Source organism: Neocloeon triangulifer, unplaced genomic scaffold, assembly GCF_031216515.1.
Source record: "Neocloeon triangulifer isolate White Clay Creek 2 clone unplaced genomic scaffold, ASM3121651v1 ptg000003l, whole genome shotgun sequence".
NCBI lineage: Eukaryota > Metazoa > Arthropoda > Insecta > Ephemeroptera > Baetidae > Neocloeon > Neocloeon triangulifer.
In genome coordinates this window covers 4,806,003-4,833,141 of record NW_026775546.1, presented here as the reverse complement: position 1 = coordinate 4,833,141, position 27,139 = coordinate 4,806,003, and the positions used below count along the sequence as shown (strand labels likewise).

The 27,139-nt window shown below is 35.8% G+C and overlaps 1 protein-coding gene across 1 annotated transcript in view; it reads right to left on the bottom strand.

The window, feature by feature from the left end:
* LOC132205928 (Kv channel-interacting protein 1-like) overlaps window positions 1–27,139 on the bottom strand; it is a 55,950-nt gene that overhangs the window by 15,447 nt on the left and 13,364 nt on the right. Inside the window, exon 3 of the mRNA XM_059635317.1 lies at window positions 3,832–4,026. Within this exon, the coding sequence (XP_059491300.1) occupies window positions 3,832–4,026 (195 nt within the window). The remainder of the gene's footprint in view (window positions 1–3,831; window positions 4,027–27,139) is intronic.

Genomic DNA, 27,139 nt, shown 5'->3' with positions numbered 1-27,139 from the left:
ACTCGATTTCCATTAGTTTTAGACTATAATTGATGATGACAAATATTGTTGCCCATAAAAAGACGATTCCAAAAATATGCATAACGATGACCTTTGATGACCTTGGTTCAAAGGTCACCTTGACCTTTGACCCAGGGTGACCGAAACGTGATGTGCGATATATAGTTAGAAAGATCTCATCAAGACAAATATTTTAGACACCAAGTTTTTGATTCTAGCTACAAGAAAATGTAATTAAATGGATTTTTAATTCATTATAACTCGATTTTTACGGGATGTGTGCCGAAAAATTAGGTTTTTTGTATTTAAATAAGCTTTTAAATGACGTAGAATCAAAAACTTGGTGTCTAAAATATTTGTCTTGACAAGATCTTTCTAACTATATATCGCACATCACGTTTCGGTCACCCTGGGTCAAAGGTCAAGGTGACCTTTGAACCAAGGTCACCAAAGTTCATCGTTATGCATATTTTTGGAATCGTCTTTTTATGGGCAACAATATTTGTCATTATCAATTATGGTCTAAAACTAATGGAAATCGAGTTACTTACGTGAATTGTGTTGAATGCGTGTCTCGGGGTGCAAAAAACCACGTTTTTAAATATTTGTATTTAATTTTAAATTCAACTACAAAGAGTAACGGCGCAATTTCAACTTATGTTACATAAAATTTAACAAGGAATCGAATGGCTATCTTAATTTTTTATTTTGACGTGAGCCTGGCTTCGCATTTTGAATTTGAAAATTTAATTTTAAAATTCGTGACCTTGAACTTTGACCTAGAATTTTGGAGTCAACAGAATAGTTGTAGAACTTGATAAGACGAGTTCAAATATGTCCAGATTTTTATTGTAGGATCACAGGAAGCCGAGTTATTTACGTTTTTTGGATTTTTCAAAATGCCCCTCAAAACCCGCAATTTTCAATTTTTTTTTGTAAAAATTTAGGGAGCCTACTTTCAAACCATGAGGAATGACCTGTGCAATTTTTAGACAGTTACCTCCATTTTGGGGGGACCTATGTGATCCTGAAAAGATTTGCTCTAAATTGTTGTTCAAAATCAAAGAACTTCAAATTCAATTAATAGATTTGATATTTTAAAATTTTCAGCTAAATTTTTAAGTTACATAATTAATTAAACATGTTGCTTCAATAATTTTAGATTTAGGATGATTATTTGATTATTTAACATTTTGTATGTGTATAAAAAAAAGTAGCAATTTTCAAATTGAGTCAATTTTTTAAATTATTCTTTGAAATTAGCCTTAAAATCCGAAATTTTCCTAAATTACACTTATTTTATTGATCGGACCAGCTTTTATCCAGCTTTTATCCATTTTTGATTTAAAGTTTGTCATTAATTCCCAATTAAAAATTAATCCAACACACCTCCGGCAATTGTCATTAGTTCCGTTGTTCCATAAAGTTACTTCAGAGGAGGCTAAGGAGGTCAAAACTCTAGTTGAAGAAACGGAGCGACACCCGTTGCGCGAAGAGAAAAGTTGCTCGCGTTTGCGAAAGCGATTCTTATTAACCGCTGACGGTGGCCCGAAGTCATTGCAAACCGAAACTGCTTCCCTCTCAGCGAACGATAATTGAACCGAAATTTAATTGCGCTCGCCTGCCTCTCCGACGGCGGTGTAATGACGTTATTACAAGAGAAGAAGCTGGCAATCAATTAGTGCTCCACACACGCGCCTACACACTAAGTAAGTCAGAAAGGGTGAGAAAGTTATGCAGCCAAAAAGATGTTCTCCAAATGCTTATTTGGAGCCCGAGGAAGCCTTTTTAATGTATTACAAAAGAACCAGAGACTGGTCCGGTTTTCTTTCAAATCAAAAATTATGAAATACAAAACTCTGCAGTTTTCTTAATCAGAATTATTCATCATCATTAATTGTAAAAAAAAAATTTGAGATAAAATTTATTTTTCCGTAGGTTTCAATGTAAATATTTACATTATTTCTCATCATATGGAAAATATAATATATTTTCCATTTTAAAATATTATTTTAAAATGAAGTATTATAATATTTTTTAAATAAATTGAATCTGAAGAATATTATTTTACTCCTCAAAATTCTGTCTTTTAATTTCAGGGCAACTGCAAATTTTGGCAATTTGAATTGTATACAATAAAAAAAAAATGAAGTCAAATTTATAATCTAATGAAGCCATTTAAAAAAATCTCCACGTCGTCAAGATGCTGCAAATTTATGTGTGTAAATTTTTTATGCGCCACGGCCATTCCTCGTTTCATGTAATTTACATTTTAATCGAATTGCTGCGTCTCTCTCTACACCGAGTAGTGCGGCGGCGGCTCCTCGGCTAAATGAATTTGCATAAAACGAACGGCAGCATCATCGTTATTAATTTAGCGGGCGCTCATTGAATTTCCCTATGTACTGTTCCTTTGCTCAAGAACGAGCGAGTTACGACTTAGGACGGTCTATATTGCGTTTTTGTCTATTTTAAGTAGAGACACGTTGACACAAAATAAATATTTTCTGTAAATCTAGACTGAATTTTAGTTTCAACAATAATTTTCCATCAGAAAAAGGATATTTTGAAATAAATAATATATAATTCACAAAATACCCAAACAATTTTTAATATAAAAAGTGATTGCATAAAAAATTTAGCAAAATTGACCTTCATTTAACATTTTAAAACAAGTGACTACTTTTCTGGTAATTTTTTAGTTAAAAATCATTATTAATTGATATAGCTTATTAAATTATTATAATTTAAAAGCAATAAGAAGAGACAGGTATAAGGTATAATTTATCTTGGCCTGTCATATTCAGAAAACAAAACTCTTGCTTGCAGCACCCGGTGCACGAACAGGAACATTTACTTTCGATAAAGTGGAGCAAAAAGCTTATTTAATTCCGTCTTGTGTTTGACGAATTGAGATAAAATGCAAATGAGCGCAGTTCGAATGCACTTGCAAAACATTAGCATGCATCAGGTGAAATATGCAAATTTCAGCCTGGTTCAGCAATTTTAATAAATAATAAAAATGAGCGTGGGTTTTTTTAGCATCCACGCGTGAAATTAATTGTAATGAAACACGCTGGTTACTGAAAAGTTGCACCCGCGACTTGAACCGCTTGAACAAAACGACCCACTGGTGCGGAGGAAAAAGAAAGAATCTGAGCAAGTACTCAGCGTAATTGCCCCTGCGCTGTGTGATTGCTCAGTTTGCAATTTAAAGCGCAAGTTCAATTTTCTGTAAGCTCTATGGTCCTTTTTTAAAGATTTAATCAGTGAAATGAATTTTCGCGCCTCTACGTGGTACCATTTTCTAAGCCTTGGGTTTTGAAATCTTTTTCGGTGAAATAACTCAATTATTAATTGAAATATTATTTTTTTTTGCAGCAGAAAATTAATTGAAGAATTTCCTACTGTTTTATTTGAAGATTTTTATTTTTCATACAAATAAAAAATGGGGAGGAATATTTATTTTGATTGTGTTTATATTTAAAAGGGGGTGACTGCGTACAAGCCTAGGCAACTCGCTCTTCAAAGCGGTTGCGCAGGTTGCATATCTGGGAATCCTACACATTTGAAAATAATTATTATAATAAATATCAGCAACGAAAAATTGCAATGTTAACAAACTTTTGTTTATGCTAACTTGGGCTTGTGAATTATTATTTTCAAAAATTCACCAAAACCAGTTTATTTTCTATTTAAAAAATTAATTTCTTTTTTTTTTACACACGCTGACATTCTTTCAATTATCAGGAAAACAATATCTTATTAAATTTCATTTTGGCTATAATTGAGCAATAAATTGATTTTTTTTTTTAATTTATTTCCACTCACCTCCAAGGGGGAAGAACTTGGCGTAGATACTTTTGAAGGTCTCCTCAGTGATCATTCCTGTCGGACACTCTTGCTTGAAGCCTCTGTACACAAACTGGATCTCCTTTTTCGTGAAGCCGGTCGATTTGCTCAGCTTGTCCAGTCTGTCAGGCTTGTAGCGGGGCGGCTGCACCTCGTACTCTTCCAGATCCAAATCTGCAACCAACCGGAAAGGCGAACTGTAATAAATTTTTTCTCTCTCACTGTTTTCGTTTTCGCGTTTCGCTGCGTAAAGGGTTGTGAGGCGAATTTCAATGCGGATGCGCTGGTAATTTAATATGATAGTTTACAGAGCCGGCGGCGGAATGTTCAGCTTCTGTTATTTCATTAGATCGCAGAGCGAGTGGCAAAGGGAAAAGTGGGGTCTGCGGACCTGATTAGATTTCGAGAGGCAGATATATATTGGTATTCAATAATTTTGTACAATTGATTTTCGATAAGGAAGCGCCAAAAGCATGTCGTCAATTTCCTAGTAAAAGTATAAAAGTTGCGATAAATTATTTTTAACCAAGCCGTTGAAAAAAACAAAAAATGTGATAAATTTTTAAGAAAAACGTTTTTTCAAATTTTCATTTAATTCCAATTAAATAATCTCAATAAATTTAATTTGTTTTTAACTATAAAGATAGAAATCTTCCTCCTATTTGTTAGAAAAATCATATTTTTTTAGTCTGCAAATTTAAAACATATTTAAGACTTTATACATTTAAAAATTTAAAAGTATATTGTAACATTTCTGAAAGTATTTTTAGACACCCTTATAACACTCTCTATTTCCTCACGCAGTTCTCCAAGTGCGTCTCATTTCCCATTAATAAATGCCAACCCACGGGGATGCAAAACTTTCAGCCCCAGAGGCATCTGCCACTTTTTCCTCCAAAAACAAACTTTTCTCTGCGTGCCACTCGCACCTTTCTGCATTTTTAATTTGTCAAAAAGCGGAACGACGAAGTGCCAGCCGAGAATTTCCCCGGTTTAAAAAGGACGCCGCTTTTTATACGAGAATTTATGGGCGCGCCATTCATCATGGGGACTGATTCGAAACGATAAAAACCAACTCTCGGAGAAATCCAAGGCGCACACCTGGGCGAATGAAATGAGTGGCAGCGGCGCGCGCGCGCGAGGGGCCCGTCCATTAATCATTCGCCAGTCTTGTTTTATCAGCGTTTTGACCACCACGGGAAGAACAGTGGCAGGCATCGATCCGAGACGTCCCACGGGCCTCGCTTTCACTTACGGACACTTCGCCCCTCGAAGAGAATGGGAGGCGAAAATGAACGCGTGACGAAAATAGCTCGGCGCGGGGATGGGAGAGACAGATAGAGTGCCGCTTTTGGCCGGTGAGGGAAAAGAAGACCAGCGACAAAATTTGCTGTCCTGAATATAAAATATTTTATAGTTGAAATCTAGCAACAGCTTCTCTATAGAATAAATTTAATATGCAGATAAGGATAAAAATCTTCTAAAAATTTCGCTCCACAAATAAACTTGAAGATATCATTTTGTCAATATTGACAGAGGCAAATCTGCAGAAATGTTTATATTGGAAAAATGGATCTGGATTCACTTTGAGTGATCTCGTAGTTGGAAAATATAGACAAGTCAGCTGAACTCCATCAGGCTGAGTTATTGTGATACTTGAAATATAAAAACAGCATGTCTATTTAATTAAAAAATTTGGTCTTTTGAAATTTCAATTACTTGGTCAGGGCGACCTTTGGTAACGTTGCCAAGGACTCGACTTTCGATAGAAACATTAGAAGAAGAAAATCATTAAGAAATTAAAAAAAAATCAATGATTTTGCAATTTAAATAAGATACGTCTTGGAGTTTCAAGACAAATATACTAACAACTTAATGACCTAAGATTACTGCAATTGACTATGATTATGCGACCTGCAGCAAAACTCAATACATAATCCATTATTCAGAATTTTATGTGAAAAGTTTTATTTTATTGTATTGAATTTCTCTTCCTAACTCATTCTTTGCAAATTTTGTTTTTCAGATTTAAAATGTAAATAAAGTTCTAAATGATTTTTTTGATAATTGTAATTATTTAAATTAAAAATAATTAAATAGAGATATTCATAGACTATTTTTTTATCCTTTCTTTTTCTTTTTAATTTTTAACTATTATTTTTATATTTTTGCATCTACTTCTATGGAATAAAGAGCTGAATCAATAGAATTTTTTTTGCAGAAAAAGTAGCTTACCTGGAACTTTTTCTATCAAAATTTAGCCTAAACATTCACATTTTTAAAAATGCCTCTATTCGCAGCGGTATTACTATTTAGTGGGAAAGATCGAACATTCAATAATATAGCGGAGCCCATAATAAGCCTATACTTGAAATCAACCAAGCACCTTATCAGTTGTCACGTTCGAAGCGTTTGCCACCCACGATCGTGTGCATTGTGATCAGCAACAGAAATTCGCACATCAAAAGCGGAGGCGGCTTAATTAAGTGTCCCGGCAGCAATCTCGTTAGTCGGATGTTCTAATCGGGCGTTCCCAGCAGGCTGACATTTATTCGCGCGACACCTGCACGACATGACGCCCCAGATCTGCAGGTACTACAATAGAGTTTCGCTTTGCTCGCTCGCCTCACTTGGCAGCGCAGGTGCAACAGTTTGTTCGGGGCGGCCGTGCGAAATGCACCCCGGCGCACAACAATGTAATAATTGTCGCCAGATGGATGAAGGTCGGCCCCGCTGCGACGCAGATACATCTTCCACCCTCGTATACATTTGCACTATACACGAAGCACGTGTAATTACAGAGAGGATCACGCTGCGCTCTCATTGTCCGCCGCTGATGATTATTGCGAATCGACACCAACCTTCGACAAAGAGACTACCTTTTCAATATGGGCCTATTTAATTTGTATCTAACAAAATTTTATGCTAATATTTGTTATAAAAATTATCTTATTATTATTTTTTAGTTTTTTTAATAAATATTTATCAATTATTTATTTCCAATAAATAAATAGTTTGCATATCATTACTTTTTTATTACTTTATAAGTGAAGAATACTGTTTCAGATAACTGAATTCTATAAACAAATATCAATAATATTTAATATATAAGTTCAAGCAGGCAATTTATTAATGTTAACATTTAACCTTGAATTATGCATCACAATTTCTCTTCGACTCTATAAATATGTCTTCCATGATAATATATTAAGAATTAACTGTAGTTCAACTAGAGAGACTAATTTTAAGCATGAAAAGACAATATAGCAGGAAATTTTTATAAAAAAAATGATGAAAAAAGTGAGTTCTAGGTCTTGAATGACCCTCATAAGTTTGATATTAATTTATCGTTTCAATTTACAACTATGATAAAATTGACCTCAAATGCTCATCGATCTAATATTTTACCTGATTGATTGTGATTGATTGATAAAACTATTTCCTCCATTATCTATGCAAGATTTTTCAAAAGCAACATAAATGAAAAACTTGACTTATTCCAACTGCAAATTTTTACATGCTGATCAAATCAAGATTTAGTTGTGAGAACACAAAAGAGCGGATTCCTCAATTTAAAAGTAAAAAAAGCATTACAAGCATTACAATAGAATCGTATAAGGAACAAAATATTTCATATTATTCCTTCATTCACACAATCAAAAATTTTTACACTTTAAATTTGTACAAATTTAGATTTTTTTTATAATGTTCAATTAAAAATAAAAATAAAAGATATTACTCAATTTCAATCAGATAATTCATTTTATACATTAACTTTATTCAATATTTCTTTCTCAGGCAAACATAGCCGTTCATGCAAGAAGGTCCCGTTTTCAACGCAGGATCGGCCGCATTCAATGAATGGTAATGTGAGAATTTATGCGAGCTCAAAGTTATAGTGCGAGCTGGCGAGCGAGCTTTGTCGTTGATTTTTATTGCACCTCTGATACCGTTTCCATTGTGCTCGCGGATACGGAACAGCAGCGCGTATGAACCGCCCATATCTCTGAGCGGATGCCATGAAAGGGTGGCGCGTGTTTACAATTTGAATCGCGGGCAGAATAAAGAGCCGGGGATTATTATTGATTGCTTGCGAAATTGCCAGTTAGAAAGCGAAAACGGAGGGCGGCAGAGAAAATAAGCACCGATTTTATCATCAAAATATCCTAATTTTGCTACTTTTCGGTGGACAAACATTTCGTGTAAAAATTTACTGATAAATTGTAAATAAAAATATTAAATTGATTATATTATTTAAATAAAAAAAATAGCATTATTTGAGCTTTATAATTTCAAAATTTCTTCTTTAAAATACTGGAGCTCACAACTGCTACCAAATTAAATTTTTAACAAGATTACAACTGGCCGTGAATACTTTTTTATAACTTTCATTAGCTGGTCAAAAAAGTTATTCAGACTGGGGTGGTGTGTGCTTGTGAGAGCAGCCTGGCGTTTTGTCACCGTCCGCGTGTGTGACAAACACACGCAGCCATTCATTCCGGTCTCATCAAAATAATTGCGTTTCCGTGTTTGCTGGCCGGCGAGTTACCAGTTGTTGGTTGTCGCGTGGACACGCCGGCTGGACGAGAGAGCGAAAACTCTTGGAACGGGCATAACTCATATTGATTGTGTTTGCGAATCCGCAACAGCAGCATAATATTGTGTCCCCTGGCCAGCAGGACGCACACACACACACACACACACACACACACGTGCTTCATGTACGCCGTTAAATAAACAAAAGGGATGAGCATTTCAACAGCCTCTTTTCACGCGGATGTGCTATTCCAGCGCTCTGAAATTAACACGAATTTAGCTTAAAATTCCCATTCTTTTTTAACTTTTTTTTCAAAAGGAATCTAAAAATAAGGGTGGCGACATTATATTATAATTTTGATTTCAAAAATGAAATAGAGAAATAAATACTAAGCGGATCGATTTTTTTTTTTTAAATTCAAATTAGATCTATTACTTTTAATTTATACTGTAAATTATACAAATTAACCAGCAATACATAACGATGTACACATTTGAGTTTAATAAAGACAATAATAATAATAATAATTATAATATTTGAAATTTAATTGCATGCTCGCCAAATATTATTCACGATTTTTTTTTTTAGAATAGGTTTTTTATTCCCTAGAAATCTTGTATTTTAATTGTTTAGAAATGTTATATGAATAAAACCTAACGTAATTTAACTAAAAGCGTGTAATTAATGCCCCACTTCATGCCACTCCAGTTACATTTTTCTTCTCCACTTGCACCGTTTCAGATTTTTCAAGTCACATTCATTCCGTTTTGCGCGACACTAGTTCATAAAATGAAGTGTTTTTTTTTTCTGCACACGCACATTCAGGCCGGTTGGAAAAAAAAGTCACGCAGCAGAACTCGGTGACCGCATTCGAAACTCCCCAGGCCCGCCTGTGAAAACAAACGTGTGCGAATTTGAAGTGGAGAGGAAAAAAGTAAAGCTTTTCGATCGGCCCCCGTGGACCGTCATTGCGTCGCGGCGCAGCAGGCTTTTTGATTTCGCAGCAGTGATAAATGCGAGTGTGTGACATTTGTGCTTAGATCGATTACGCTGTGGTGAAAAAATATTTCCATAGCAAACATTAAGCGAAAGTGACCTCGGCTTAAAATAATTTAATTTTTAATTCTACCAATTTCTTTAATTTTTCTTTTTTTCTTAAATTCAGATAAAAACATCATTTTCCTAAAAAAAACTCTGAGAAACCCCGATTTAAAAAATTTAATTTTATCCTAATTTTGCACTCCTTCAAATTAAGATTTAACTCAAGCTCTGCAAAAAAATATGAACAGGAAATAATTCATCGATTTAAAAGCAGTAATTTTCCGTAGTATCATTTCCCACTAAATAAATGAAAATATATTTGCGATGATGAAATGAAATCCACTATAATCTAAAAAAAAAACTTATCTACTGAAGTGTAAAGTACGAGGAAAATTGATTCCATTAAAATTAACGATATAGTCTTGAACTTCCTCTCTCCTATGGCAAGAAGTTGGTCTTTAGATTTTTCCCATTAATTAACCTGGCTGCCGTTGAAAAGTGAGCCGAATGATCGCTGCTGGCTCGACTTTACAGAAAAGAAAACCCCTTCTCGAGAAATAAATGTTTCCCTTAAAGGAACGGGCGAACAAAGCAGGGTGAAGGAGGCTGTCTGTCTCCCGAGCAAGATTAATGATGCAAATGTCTCTCTCATAGAGCTCGGAGGAAATTTTGCGCACGCCAACTTATATGAAGCGAGAAAAACGCAGCACTCGACGCAAATGTGTACATACAAATAGGTCCGCTTTAAAACGCGGGACGAGAAAAAATCTCCGTTCCATCAGCTCGACGGCGAGCGAATTCATGTTAAATATACAAAAACGGAGAGAGTGTTTTACGCGCGGTGATTTATTTCGCCCAGCCGTGTGCAAAAAGAGACGTTGGATCGCAGTTTCCTCCATCACAGGATAATGCTGTCGCTCTCGAAAACAAGCTCAGGGCCGTGAGAATAAGGGACACATGTGAAAGAGAGTGACACACACTTATTTTAGCTAGATATATGCCAAATAAACCAAAGAATACTAAAATGAGGGCAGAACCTAGAATTTTGGTTGAGCCTACGCATTTTTTTTTTATTGTATTATTCTGGAATTTATCATTTGCAATCATTTTTGCTATGTTTTATTAATATATCTCAGGGTCCAGCAATTTTGATCTTAATTTCTATTTCTAAGTAATCATCTGGTTGTAATGAGTTGAAAGTAAATAATTATTTCATAATATTTTTACTTTTTTTAAAGTTAAAGGATTTTTGCTTACAAAATATTTTTTTACATATACCTATTTCATTCTTGTTTGGGTTTTTGAAAAAAAAATTAAAAACAATTGTAATTGCACCAAATGGATGTATATTCAAATAATATTCTTAAAATATATTAAAAATAACATTTTATTTGCAATAAAATTAAGCTTTAAATAGTTATAAAGTTTAAAAAAATCATTATTAACTGCAATAACTAACCATAAATTGTCCGAGCCCAAATCATGAATCAAAACTTCTAGTTCAACAAAAATATTATTTTTCTGGTATTGAGATTGATTTGGAAATTTTAAAGCATAAAAAAATTACAGCATTTTACTACTATTGCAAAGTCAGTATTCAACTAGCTCTGATGCATCAACATTAGAATTTTTTTTAAATCAATAATTCAACTTAAGTATCATAAATCCAAGATTTTTGCTGCAATGAGCTGGTGGCAACATTTAACTGCCTTTTTGACCTTTTATTAGTCAAACAATATTACAATAAATATATGAACTTAGTCTCTGACTGAATGAATTCAATTAATACATCAACTTTCAACTTGATTGAAAACAAACACATGGCCATAATTTCCATTAAATTTTCGGCGTTCCAGCCGAACAAACAAAAACAAAGGGCGGAGCATACAGGCACAAGTAATTAAACCATTTTCAACCTAACGTTAGCAGCGACCACTATGAACCCGCTCGCAAAATGAACAGGATTGGCACAAGCAAACAAACACACTGCGTCAGTTTGTATTTTATTAGGATGCAAATGCAGTGCGAAAACGGTCGGCTCTGCCAAAGGGAACTTCTCGATTTATGGGATTGACGCGGGTAGGGAGATATGAAATTTGGTGGAGCAGCCGGCGGGAACTTTTATTATTTATTTTCCTCCTCGGGCACATAAAGGGCACCGGCAGCGAACAGAATTGCTCTTTTCACCCTCTCTTTTGAACCTGTTGATGCAATAAAAAGCAAATGCATATTTATAATGCAACCGCATGGATGTGTGAATTAGGAAGTCGTACTTAATATCAAGGGCAAAAACAGAGGAGGGCTGCTCGCATGGTGATTTTGACTCGAGAGTAAACCCGATCCAGCCGCAGATAAGAGAAAAAGAGCTGGCCTGAAATTGGTCCCATGAATATTGGATGCGGATGAGCCTCTTAAAACGTTACGTTCGGAGAGCGGCCTTGGAATAAAATTGCTTACTTAAAAAGCGGATCTGATATAGCAGCGATGAATTTAATGGGTCTATGCAAATCGGAAGGAAATTGCTAGAGGCGCTTTTTCTATCAGCTTTTTTCGGTCCAACTTTTCACAGATTTTATAATATTTAAGTAATAAATACTGTACTTTAAATTCCTCACTTGACGTTTTGTACAAAAAGTTATTTTTCTGTTTATTTGTTCACTTACAATTAGGATAAAACTGGCCAATGTATAACTAGATTTTCAAAACAAACAAAGTGTAAAAATTGAATTATTTTTAAATTTAAATTAATCACGAAAAGAATTTTTGGATTAAAAACCAAAATGGTGAGATGAAAATAATAATTAAATACAAGTAAAATACAAAATATTTTGGTAAAAATTATTACTTAAATTTATCAATTAATTTGTTATTTACTCCCTTTCTTGTTTCTGAATTACATAAACGCATAGTGTAATTATGATTAAATTCGTTTGTAATTTATTGAATACTAATTTTTATGTCTTTCTATTTTCTGAAAATGAAATCTCTAGGAATCTATATTTCCCACGAAATCTACAATCTAGAGCTTCTTTTTGTGCTGCAATAATTGCAAAAGAACTTTTCTCATGACTTGACCGCAACAGCAGCTGCACCCGTCTTGCGCACAACTTCTCTCGTAGGTTTTGCCATCGTCCATCACCGTCCAGATTGCACAGTTTCGCTCATAAACCGGTGTGGACTGCCCACAAACGCGCGAGGCAAAAACCGCGGCAACTGGGCACGTATAGGAATATGTGAAGTGTGCTTTTTTCGACGAACTCGTTAACAACTTTATTGCCACAAGCGCAACAATGAGAAACTGAAGCAAGCGAGGCATTTTCATAAACAAAAATAAAATCGAGGCGTTTGCAAAATAAAACGCAGATCGATTCTAAATAATTATGTATTGCAATCACGTTGCGATACGCTCCGCGGGCACACCATAAGCGTTGGTCTCTCCCTTGGGATTTTTAGTTTTTGATTGATTGTGTGGCGCGGTTGTGATATCAGCATAAATTTTAATCATTACTCTTTGCGTTTTTGTTATGAATTATGAATAATGGAATACGAAAAATTCAAATCCAATAAATAATTACAATTCTTCAAAAGTAAATTAAGTTGAAAAAAAAATAAGTAAAATTTTGAACCCTGATCATATATTAAAAACAAAAATTAAACCTTGAATCATATACGAAGAAAATAATTATTCATCAAAATGAATTTATAAAGATATTTGCGTGCAAAATATTTTGCATTTATCTTGCTTCACTGTGCCTAATCAATAAATTACAGTTAAATAGATATTCAAAAAGTAGCACTGATTTTAAAAACACGAACAATGCTAATTTTAAATATTTTTATTTTTCAATTTTAACATCGCTATTATTTTTTTTCATTTAAAATAGTTTAAATGACCAAAGGGTGATCTAATTAATTTCAAGAGACTTTTAACTCTTTCAGTGTTAATAATGACCAGATAAAATGCTTGAGCTAATTACCGGAAGGATAGCCCGACGTTGACATTTAAGACAAATGAATTTTAATATATTCCGTCTGCGCCTGCGGTCACAGAGGCAAGCACACTCTAAATCCCAAGAAGTGCGTCAACGGAGCCGTGCTTTCTCCGTTACAAGGGGCCATTTTGGTTCGCAAGAGAGAAATTTCGCTCAACGCGCGGCGTGTAATTCACCGTCGAGGATAATTTTGTCGGCCGTCTAATGGGACGACCGAGATAAAGAGAGCCCTGGCTTGTTGTATAAATGCGTATATTTTCCTCTCTTTTCCTCTCGTGCGCGCTGACGATGACTTCCGCAGATAATGCTTTGATTAAAAAATTCTAATTAAACTCAAGTTCGCGCCACCGAGTGCGGGAGAGAGAGAGGAGCACTTTGAAAGAGACTTTGCAGAACCTCCGCAGGGACGAGGGGAGCATTAGCAAAATAACCAACTGCTCTTTCTTTATCTTTGCCCACCGAGATTTATACTTTCAGGATAAGCGTCGGCGTTTGTATGAAAATTTTATTATGACAAATCGTCCAAATTTAATACTTTCAATCTGATATGAAAATAAATTATAATGCAGTTTTGAAGAAAGTTTGGCTCATAAAATATTTCGTTAGTGAAGAGAATTTAAAAAGTAGAAAAAACATGGAAGAATAGTAATAAAAAATTCATTAACAGGGGGTTTAATGATATTTGGTACAAATTTTGTAAGACAACATTCGCCTATGCGCAAAATAAAACATATAAGATGGTTAATAGTAAAATTAAAATATTATAATATAATTAACTTAAATAATAAATTAACTGTTTAAAGAAATTTTATTTTGCTATAATGATTTATTTATTTTATTTTTTGGCAATTGAATTAAATCAAGACGAAGCCTTTTTCTCATTCAAATTTGAAAACTAATTGAAACTATATTTTTGGAACTGCTTGACTTTCTTTTAAGAAAATATTATCATTTCTCATCTCCAAATAATTAAACCCACCAAAATATATTTCATTATCTATTTTCTCCGCTAAGACTAATCAGTTTCTCATTGTCAATGGATTGAAATTGAGGGATCAGTCAAGATATAATAAATCATTGCAAACTTTCAACAGTTTCCATTTGCACTAACTACAGCAGCACGGATTTATTTTCTTTGAATAGAATTTGCGCCTTACTCTCTTTTTCGAGAGTGGTAAGCCTCAACTGGGGCCAATTGAAAGGGTTGTGAATCCACCACCGCACTAACCTCTTCCTTTTGAAACAGAACGTGCGAAAGTGGAAATCACGACTGCTGGTTGCGCGAAAAAGAAACGCAGCCGCTTTTTGCTGATGTTTGGTGGATTTCTGTGGGCCGGGGAGAGATAATACTCAATTTTGCATGAGTGGCTGGCTGGGTGTTTTCTGCCGAGTGAGAGAGACGAGTGCGCACCTCTCCGGGGGCTTTTCGCGCGAAATGGAGCGCGTTTGCGTGCATTTGTTTCAATTCCTCGATGGCGCCGGCGAAATCTCCCGGCCATTTACACGCCATTACCGAAAAGCGAAAAATCGCTGGCGAACGCGCAGGGGATCATGAGTGCTGTGGTTGCTGATCCAGGCTTTCAAACTTGGCCAACCACACATGTGTAGCTTTAATATTGAAAATGTACAAAGTGATTTTTCATTTACATGATAATTTTTTTCCTCAATTAGCTAATAATGTTAAAAGAAACGATATAATTAGTCTCGTGTCTGATTTAATAACAAACTATAATAATTTCAAAGGTGGAATAAGAGCAATTAATCTGATGCTAGGCTTCCATCTGTATTATGAGAATTTATCGTGTAAAATTGGTTGAGAATGAAAATATATAAAATTTTGTTGAAAATAGATCCAAACTATAAAAAATTTTGTTTGAATTTTATTATTTTAATTTCTTTACAAAATAATAATTTTCCGTTCTCTAGATAAAATTAATTGCAATTTTATTATGTAATTTTAACACAGAAAGGAGCACTTCACTGATATTCTTATTCAAAAAGATAATTTCAAAAGTCATGTTTAATCTGAAAAATTATTTAAATTGAACCAATTGAAAATTAATATAGAAAACAAATTAAGAAATTTAGTCATTAGACTTATTATATTCATTTTAGGAAAATTATAATTAAAAGATTTTTAAATTTTCAACAATTGCAATTATTGATCTTTGACTATAGCGTAATTAAGCAAAAGTAATTGCTTCCGGGAGGTCTTGTACGTTTCCAATTGAAAGAGCTTCAGCTTGATCTCTATCTCAGTAGTCAGTGGGTACCGAGTAAGATGTTGCGAATTCAGGCCTCGCCCTGTAAATTAGCAGTGGTGTTCGGCCCATAAAGCGCTTCTTGCTTGTGCTCTTTGGCGAACGTGTGTGGCGCGCACCCACCAGAAGCAATTTAATGGCCTTTTTACAGCACCGACCAAATAATAATAAACCCGGGGCGCTTCGAATGCTGGCGTGTCGGCTGCTGTTCCAAAAAGAAAGAGGTCCACTACTCACTCGCACTCACTTTCTTCGCAAAGAGAAAAAGGAGGTGCAATTCCTTTGTACCCTTTCGGCACTTCTCACACTTGGAAATCAATTACGAGACCGTTAGTGATATTTTTGGTGACACAATTTTCCTCTTTCTTGGAATATTGGCAACAGATTTTCACGAGATTTTGATATTGAAGAGCTATCCAAACAACGCACATCTCAAGGGAAATCACCAAAAAGCATCTGCAAGGCGCGTGGGGTACTTTTGTTTGCCTTAGAAACATTTGAATGGAAGAAATATATGAATGCGTTTCAATTCAAGGATCTTGGTACAGTTTTTGTTTGCAAGAAAGATGAAATTACTGGATATTTCATAAAGAAACTCATGATTGAAGAATGATGTTTGGATTGAAAGTCAGCTTATCCTCAATGGTTTTATGAGTTGTTTATTGTTTCCTGGTATTGATTTTATTATGAAACAGTCAAGAAAATACAAAAAAATACATATTTTAAGGAAAACTTTCATTTCAAACACTATACTGATAAAATTAAAATATAATTTTATAAAAAATATAAGCATTATAATCAGATTAATGCCATAATTTGTGAATTTTTAATAATTCAGCGATTATAGAAATAGCAGCCAATTGAAAAAAAATTGTATTTTTGCTGACTTCTAAAAATAAAAATGAATAATTGACGTAAGTAAAAAAGATAAAAAAGTTGGGCCCAATTTTTTTTATGCTTGAACAAATGAAAACAAAAATACAAAGGATTAAAAAGAAAAGTAATTTTTATAAATAAATCAAAATATAAGGCCGTCAATAAAATTAAATTAAATAAATTAAAAAAATAAAAAATAAAAAAATGAAAAATGAACCACGCCACCTGTTTTTGCTGAAAATATCCAAATACCTCCTCTTTGCCTAGCCGATTTCTGGGATTTTCAAAAGCCAAATAATATATTTTGTCCTCAACTCATGATATTTTAATTTACCACATTTCTTTGTCCTAATTTTTATTCTTGTTCACACATAATTATTTATTTTTATTTTCAGGAGTTAGCAATTTTTGTGACCTTGACACAGTGACCCACATTTCTGCGTCAAAGTTCACCTTTGGTTTTCAGCAGCTCAAGCAAAATATCTTGCGTTTGCCGGGCACACACACCGTTTAAGTGCTCTCATAACCGAAAAAGCATCGGTTCCTCCTGGGCTATCGTTTTTCGAGGCGGCACCACTCTGCAAGATTGATTTTCCCTCGGCAGCGAGGCGTTTCATTCCGCCCGGTTGTAAATTCTGTTTTTCGCCCCGCAACGTACAAAAGCAAAACAGCAGCACGCGCACGAGTTTTCTTTTTTCCCGCCACCCGGACCTTTTTTCGCCGGCGCTCTTTCCCTTATTATAGGCCACTTCGCAGCAGCTCATGAAAAATTGCTCTCGGCCGGCCGTAAATTATTTCTCGCGGTCATTATCTGCAAGTCTGCCGGGCCAGCTCTTCCGAATTTGCCTAATGGAAAATACTCTCTGGCGTTGGACGAGTGCAATTATCCGAGAAAAAAGGACGCTTGGAAAGTTTCCAGTTAAGCCTGCCCGCCACACAGGACCATAATTTAATGAGAATTACTAGTGCTTCCCAGACACTTTTTAATCCGGCTATTTTGGGCTAAATAGATTTTGTCTATTTTAAAAATGCTCGTCTGTTTTTTCCAATTAATTTTAGCCACCATAGCAAAAAATTTAATCTTTCTAAACTGCAAATTACATACCTATTATCTTTAAATAAAATATGAAATTGGTGTCAGTCTTTTACCCCAAAAAAAATTAGATCCTGAAGTTTTGTACTTTGCGGCTCGACTCAAAAAGTTCGCGCTATCAAGTTAAATAAACTTCTTCACGCTTTTGCGGGGAGCCTCGAAAGCTGCCAGCAAAACTTTTCTGACGAGGCAAAATTAAATTAGTTAATTAATTTTAGCGAGGGTGCACGTTGATCTTATGCTGTGCGATCGGCGCGTATCACTCCTTGAAAAACAACCCGACTCGCGTTCTACCGGCACTCGACCCAATCTCTCTCAGGGGATGGTGAAATCCTACACCATATCCGCGGATTATGGCGCAACGTGGCCTTGGGCGAGGGGAAAGCGAGAGACCTGCATGCTCTCACCGTAATTGAAATTTATACGCAAGGAATTTTGACTGCACAGGAGTGGGGCATGGCAGAGATTTTAATTTATGGAAATATGCGGGCCCAGCCTATAAAATTCAATAAATTCCATTAAAATTTTTATCAAATCTTCGATAATTATACTGTTGATTTTTACAACCCCCAAATAGCCAAACAGAGACACAGAAAAAATTATTATTTCTATTTCCATCTTTGTTATAAAAGATTATCAGAAGCAGTTTAACTGTTCAGTGCCTGATCAAAATTTTTTATGAGTATATTTAAATATTTACATTTGTCGTCACTTTTTTAAGAGCGAATGAATTAGAAATATGGGGATTACTTGGCGGACTTCGGAATAGTATATAATTATGATGATTTGTTTTTCCTGTTAACATTTAAGGGCTACAAAATGCCTCGTTAACAAAGTCAAATCAAAAATCAAATCTTTAAAAACAGGGCCGTTACAAATAGTTTTCAAATAATCGCAAAAATTAGTTTGTATTGTTGTAAAATTATGTCAATTAGGATTCATTAACTTCAATGGTGTTGCACTGCAAGGTTCGCACATTATAATATAATCAGAGAATAAATTTGATTGTTTCCAAGCATTTAGAATGAGTGAAACTTTATTTTTAAACAGACTGAGGGCTCGAGCAACAATCTAACCATTTTTCATTGTCACGATTTGCGATCGTTGCTACTCTGTGACAAATTTATTTACAACTAGGGCAACATAAAAATTGAAACGTTTTTGTCCGGTTTGCCTCACTAAAATTAAATATAAATGGATTCGTATATTGTATCCGAATAACGTCACGGAGGACAAAAAGCACCGCAGAATTTAACACGTCCGTCCGCACACACAGAACACCGGCAAACGATATGAATTTTAGATTTGGCAGGCGGAACGTGAGATGCACACGCTCTCTTTGGCATCTGACAACAACAGCTTGTGCCGCTGCTGCTGCCCTATACCATGGTGTACAAACACGCGTCTGTCGGTTGGGCGGGCAAGCAGGTCTGTGAATATTTCATGCGAAACAAGGCCCACTTCACGCAGCCATTGTCGAGTATTTTTTCGAGAGCCCAATTTACACAATGCCCCGAAACGCGCCGCTGACAAAAAGAAGAAGATGGATGCGGAATGACGCTCACAGTCAGCTGCAGATATCAAGATTTGTCTCGCCAGGGCGGAAAAATGAATAAATCAAAGGTTGGCCGATAGGGAGAATGGGGTGGAAGTATTTGGATTTCAGAGTTTAATCAAAAACTCTTTGATCTCGGCTCACCACGGTTTGTCAGAACTGATGACATCCTATTGAATTAATGGCGAGTTTTGGATTTTGAAGATCAATGAGGAAGTAAAAAAAAAAAAAATAATAATAATAATTAACAATGGTTTTCTTATTCGCTCTTGAATTAATGTGGTTGTTTCTTATTTCTAATGTTATTTTTAATTTGACAAGACGCTGAATACTGGGAATTAATTATGAAAATTTATATCATATCTCAATAGATTCTTTTCATATTTGAATTGCAAAAACTTGAAGAAACGAAATACCTACGAATAAAAATATAATTGAAATACGCAATCTAATTTTCTTCATCTTTTCCCTCACAAGTCAAAATTCAAGTAAACGCATAAAATTCTCCAGTGCTACTTTTCTCGTGAAAAATAATTTCCTTTTTAATCATCAGCCGGCAAAACGCAATTTTCAAGCTACAGCCGTAAAGAGCCCAACCGGCGCCGGTCCCACAATGAAACCCAATTAGCCTGGCCCTGCTAGGCAGTGAAATATTAAGCGTTTAATTTCCTTCTCACACAGTGCGAACGTGTTTTTATTTTCGTCTCACAGAGACGAACGGCAGAAAGGTGAAGAATTGCGGATGGGAAATGGCGCTCGTTATCTCGTCAGTGCGGGTCGGCAACCCGCTGACACGCTGGCCGTGCACGTTGCCTACACGCCGACCACCAGGGAGTTCGGATTAGTTTTATATCCACTCGTGCAAAAACATCAAGCAATTCCATTTCTTTCTTTTTTTTAATGAAAATTTTCAGGCATAAAAACTCAAGGTGAAACCGGAAATAATTTTTTGATTAATTTTCGGTTAGGGTTTTCCTCTTTATTAAACCTAATTTATTCTCCCGGTGGACTACATGCACGCTAAGCCACAAATCTTCAACGGGAAACACATATCCTTGAAATTAAGGTGAAATATATGGCCTGGATTTTTCTTGCTAGAGATAAGCGTAGATTGTATGACTTTTTGTTGAGTAAAGAAAAATTGGCTCCACATTATCAAGGCAGAATTATTGATTAACTTTTTTTTTCAAAATTTCCTTTCGACATTGCCTGCTCACATTTTATGTAAATTAAAAAAGAATTTGTCCGCTGAAAAAAATGTAGATTGGGGAGAAATCAGAAATTTCCATAATATCCTTTCACGCCCATTTCACTTGAATTTTATCTGTTCCACATTAGCGCAGGCCTTGGTGATATTTTTCTCCAAGAGAGAGGGAACGGGGACAACCTGCCAAGCCCATTTGCGCATAAATTGGGAGGACAAACGAGACGCAGCCAACGCGTGGCGCATTATTAAAAAACAAAAAGAAATAGGGCGTGAAGAAGGCGAAAGTGGGTTACCCTTGAGGACGAAAGGGAATTGATTGTGCAACGAGCAAAAATCACGCGCCGAGGGCATCCAATATCCGCGTGAGTGAACAAGCTGCCTTTGCAGAGCAGGGGGAAAATGTCAAAACGTCTTTCGCCGGCGTTCGCAAACATTCCTGGTATGCTCTCAAATCAAAATATTATCTCCGGCAAACGCTCGATCTGCGTGGATTTCAAGAATTTTTACTTTCACCAGCAGCTATAAAAAAGTTTTGCTTTAACAATAAAAAAAGAAAGAAGGGAAATAATTTAATTGTAGGCCTTAAATATTTTTACTAATTTCATGAATTTTCTTGAACTTTTCATCCCTTCTCTGAAAGGAAAATTTAAAAATAAATTTTTCAGTGTAAAATATGCAAATAAAAAAAGGTATTTCGTACGATTTTAGTAAAACTTGCGGCACCAATTTGACCTCTTAAATAAGCAGGCAGCTATAAATTCATGAAAATTTTGTACAATAATTTAATCATTTTAATTTATTATTAAAAAAATGATTAAGCTATTTTATATCTTCCAAGACCGTAGAGGAGGTATCTTCTAAAAATAAAAGAGCCCCTGCAGTTTTGTGAGCCCCGTGCAAGCTCAAGTGGCCCGGCGTGTGTGATGTTGCACGCCGTAATGAACGGGCAGAATTCGGTCGCGATTCCCCCCTGGGACGCTGTAAAATCGAAATTGCGCGGCCAGGTAAACTGCGGCGGTGTGTCGCGCCAGCAAGAGAGCGAGGCGAAATCATCAGGCGTCACAACTTTGCAAGGAGCAAAAGTTTAAGTGTGTTTACGAGGGCTGGGGGAGCACTTAAAATTTAACAGCCCCCTCCGCCAAATTTATCCGCAGGCTGCATTTAATAATCATGCGAGGGCTATTTACGGTCGCACCGCGGCGCGCCGTCAACACCTACGGAGCGGCCGAGGGGGCGTTGTTTAGCGCCCTGACACTGCATTCGCCCTGTGCTTTTACGTCCACTTAGTCTGTTCGCAGATTAAGTGTCTCGATATAAAAAGGCGAGAAGAATGGCCCAACGGAAAGTAAACTCGGGAAAGCACACTTTGGCCGTCCTAGTTTTTCTTGGGCATTCAATGCGGGCAAATGCGGGTATGCCGATCTTTTATTCAGGGGTGGGGACGCACGACCAAAAGGTCAAGGACTGAAACAAATTCAAAGCTGAAGAGGGTGAGGATTTCACTTTTAGAAAATTTAAATAACCTTCAGTTCTTTTTTTTCTAAATTATGAAAATTTTATTACTTTATGAAATGAAAGAAGTTTTACAATCAAGCTTTGACTTTTAATAATTTAAAAATAAAATATTTTTGAATAGAAAACTTCTATTACTTTTAAATACGAAAATTATTAAATTTTTACACGATCAAATTTTCAAGTGGATATTGACTGCGTGTATAAAATTTTTAAGTAAACTGTAGACACCAAATAACTTATAAATAGTTTTATTTACAAAATATTTTTTGGAATAAATCAAGCTATTGAAGATTTGGAGTCGGGAGGAAAGTGTGCTTGCTTGAACTTTTTTGCTTGAATTGGCTTAAACTAAAAATTTATAAACAAATTGTATGCTATCATATTAAAATCTCTATTATTTATAATATCACAAATTATTGAAATATTCATTTTTAAAATATATGAGGATTCAGAAACCTTAAAGTTTTCAAAGTTTGACCAGACAAACAATTTAAATTTTAGAACTAGTGGTTATGAGATAACTATGAAGTTCTAATCCACTTATAAATTTGCAAATGATCACATTGTAAATAAATTCTTTGACAAAAAAAAAATGAGAGAAAATAACTGAGCGGTTACGGAGAGAATAAAATTGCCATTGGTTTACTATATAAAATTGGTCTCATTGGCAGCTCTTAAATTTTCTTGTGGCGGTGCAAATCCATTGCCAGAACTCTCCACTCGATGGCCAATAATGAAAGTGCGCCCATCTCTCCTTTCATTATAATTATTCCGTCCTCTCCGTGCCAATAGTCAAAGGCACCTCAAAAGTTCTCGTCGTCGTCGTTTTTTACTTTTAAACCCCATTCAGTCCGACAGCCTTTGTGCAAAAAACGGCGCTTAAGCACTTCCTGATGACTGCATTTGTTGGACGGCGGCCAAAGTCGATGAGCGGGCGAGTGATTTCGCGAATCAATCACCGCGGCCCGCGATATACATCGCCGGCAGAGCTTCTTTTTCATCTCGGGGGCCGGGCAAAATAATCAATCTTTAATTAGGGCGCCGCCCGGTGACCCGTGAAATTGGCACTGATGAACGAGCGATTCGCAAACGAGCTCCCCTCCATGCCAGCGCCAGAGAGAAGAGCTGCATGACGTGCACTCCGCGCGCAATTTATTCGTCCGATTCGGAATGAATGGCCAAGAGGTCTGCTGGTGCTGATGGAAAAAAGTACCGTTTTTATTCAGCCGTCTGTGCATGCGGAATGCGGGAAAAAAGTGCACGCGCTATTCAGCAGCCGCTGAATCGGAAGGGGATTGTATTGGATTTTGAAAGGGTTCTCTGATTGTAATTGGGTCAAGTTTTGCGAATGGCTTCATTTATTGCCAACATATTCCAATCATCTCGGATATTCATTAATTCTCTTTGGAAAAGCTTATTTTTGCAATTCAAAAGAAGTGGAAGAGTGAAAGAACGATATAAAGAGTTTTTTCCAGCATAAAATTTCTACACGAGTGTTTCCATTTAAATTAAAATGTGAAATATTTTTTTTTATGAATTATTTAATTTCTTTTACTTAATTGTTGGGTTAGTTGCTTGGAAAAAACACGTATTTAGCATGATCAAGAGTATTAAATCTAATTTTCGAAAAGGGGAAAATAATCTTGAAGGAAAATCAAGAATAATTTTCCTTTAAAAAAAAAGACATTTAACGTTTAATTGAGTTTACAAATGAAACTTGTACTACAGCGATATATTGAGACATGTTTTAATTTCAACCTCGTAATAATATTAGTTGCTTTTTAAAACAAGCATAAACATAAATTTTTTTGTTTAAATTATTTTGTCATTTAAAAGTGTCTCGATTATTTGATACTACTATTTGAAAATTTAAAAAAAGGGGGGAATATCATAAAAAAAATATTTTAATATTACATATTTATATCCCACTAGCATAAGCTTATCTAATTTACCTCACGGTAATTTTGAATTGAATACTGTATCAACAAATTTTCTAATTGTAAGCGTTTAAATTTTTATGAAGTTTGACACAAGTAGTGCTACTAACGTGCGAAATCAGCAGATCAAGCCACAGAGGTAAAGCCGATTTAGGCAACCGTTAATTTTGGGCGTCGAGTGACGTCGCGGTTTTGTAACTAATTTTGATCCACTTGGTCTCTCACGCAAATGCGGCAAAGCGGAGAGTTAAGAGCGGGTACGTACATATGCGATTAAAAATGAACGGGCGCTCGCTCGCATGAAGCAGACAATGGGAACTAACCCAATTTGGAAGGTTTGCCTCTCCTCTGGCGTAGAGTAGAGACCTGATTACACTTAGGTACGCGTCCAGGCCACATTCGGCGCAACAATGTGCGGTTCAGAATTACTTCCGAGCCAGAATTTCCGTTGAAATACAATAAAACGGCGGGACGCGAAATGAATTAAATTAAATACGTAGGCGCACATCAAAGACTGGTGAAAATATAGTGGGTGGCGTGACCTTTGTGCTGCTGCTGGTGCCTCCAGATGAGAGCGGTGGGCGGCCACCGAGGGAGAAGCGAAACCAAAACAAAACAACAAAATAAAATCATCCAGCAGCGCGCTGTTGCGGCCGCGTTTGTTTACGCGAACGCACCCCGAAAAAGTCGCATAAAATGAAATTGGGCCAGCCAACTTTTTTTAACTCTCCGCCTGCTTTTTGTGGAAAGAGGTAGTGCAGAGGACGTGAGTTAAAATCAAAATACCGCGCCCGGTAATTTTGTAACATTGGAAATGAAGCAAAAAGTCCAAAGTCAAAATGATAAAACAATCTTATTATTGATGATAAATTAAAAATAGTAGAAAATAAAAAAATATCATTAAATGTCTGAATTGTACCAAAAAAAACCTAGAGAAATTATGCAAATTTTAGCCCACGTATTCTAAGCTACAGGTTCTTCTGGAAAATATAGCTTTTGATCAAATAAAAACAGGAAAGTCCTCATTTTTTGCTTCCATTGTTCATGAAAAAATTTAAATTTGCATCACGGTATAAATTGCTTTTTTATGAGTCAGAAAATAAATTCTCACAGATTTAATAAGCGCCCATTTCTCTTTACTCTCTAAATCAGGAATAATTTAAAAAGTTAATTTTTCCTTTTTGATTCATGAAAGCATTTCTTTTGAATTCAATGGCAGACTTTCAACATTCAATTTTCATCAAAAGCATTATATAATTGAAAAAGTTCATTTCAACAATAATTTCTGATTGGCAATATTGGGATTTAATGTTATTACTTTTGGTTAAATATAATTTTTAAAACTTGTGATGTGGACATTATATTACTACAAAACTGCTATAAAATAAAATAAAAAATTTAATTTCCACAATAATCTTTTCATTATTAATGTAGCTCCAGACCGTCATTTGAAACCTATTTCAATAAGATTTGATCACTTTGCAGGGCGTCCGAATTAAATTTGGTAAGGACCGTAAGCCGCTGGCCCATTCACGCAGGCAGGGTTCAAAATTCGTCGCAATTTACAGTCGGATACAGAGCGAGCCCGGGGTGGTTATTGCAGCCCTTTGATTAGCGAGGCCGCTCAGCACAAAGGCGGGAGAGAAATTAAGCGAAAGGAGACGCCGGCCGAATACATATTACCCTCGCTGACCCTTTTGCCGGGAACACGTTCGTTCGCGTGTGTCTGCCTCCGCTGCAAGAGGCTAATGGCCAGAAAAACAATTATTCATTCTTTGCGTGTGTTTTTGTCCACGCGAGAGAGATAGCCGTCGGGGCGGAGCTGCTCGATTGGCGGATTAATGAAGCGTCTTTGGAGTGCTGCCAAATCTGTTTGTTGGCATTACCGGGGAAATTAATTCGCTCCGCAGCAAAATGGAAAAAAGGAGAGAAGGAAGAAAAAGGTGGATGCGTCAAAAGCGAATTTGTCACTTTCAAACTTGGCAAAAAGCGGAAGGGATGAAAGACAGGGCCTTTTTTGTCTTGACAAATCTTAACAAACCAAGATAATTGATCACCGAAGATTAATTTATTTTATCAACGCATAAAAACTTGTTATCTTTGATAGGAAAGAGATGATAAATCATGGTTTTTAAGATTCAATACAAGAGATTATTGGATTAGAAAAATTTAAGTTCAGCTAGGTTACAAAAGATTTTAAACACTTATTATCAATATTTATTTGTACAAATAGTTTCAAATATGTTAGATTGAAAGAAAAACCATCGTTGAGAGGAAATCATTGAATTTTTTTACAAAAAGTGCCACCACTTGCAAGAATTTTGCTAGATATTCTGGGTAAGATCTAAACCCAGTGAGCCTCAATAGACTTATAAAATGAATGATTAGAAATTAAAATTTTAGTATAAGGAATGAATTTTACTTTAAACCTTTTTAAAAAGGAAACCAGGCAAGAAAGCATAAAGAAATGGCAATCGCAAAATTTATCTAATATTAATTGCGTTGGATAAAATATTTTGACGTTAAAATTGCCCCTTTAAAAATGGTTTAATCTAATCGGAACTTGGAAGTTTAGAGAAAGTAAGTTTTCTAAACTATTTTTCATTGAACTTTTTGCGGCGTCAACACTGTTTAAGGGCAATTATATTATGTTTGTTTGTTAGAAAAAAATATATCCCTGAGGCCGTAATTACCAGAAGAAGAATAAATCGATGAATAAAATCACGCTACACTGTTTTATAAATCTTGAATGTAGCTTTAGATTGAATTTAAATTAAATTATTTCAGTCTGCGCTGCTATCTCGTCATAGGCAGTGATTGCCTCTGTGATGGATCAATAAAAATAATTTGCAACCAAAACAAATATTTGTGAGATTTCTCGTTTCGATTCAGCTTAGCTGCAGCGTGATTTCCCAGCAGCCCCAATTCCGTCCGGGCACCCATGTTTTCCTCAAAGGAACGATACCTAATCCCGGCCAGGCGAACCCTTGTGCAAGTCGACTCCTAAAGAGGAGACTGGCCAACCACGCGAGTGAACCAAGAAGGGGAGCCGTGGCGCATTCCGCAGTCGGAATTAATTAAAGCCAATTTAGGGATCGACCGACCGGCGAAAATTCAGCTTGGAGCTTTTCAGCGGCACCATGTTGCTTCTTCGCCAAAGTCCCACGGGAGTCGGCGTGCGTCCAGCTTACAAAGCGGGGTGTAATGAGAGGACCACGAAAAGTAGTGCGAGTCGGTCCGGTCGTTATTTTACATAACCGCACACAATCGCCC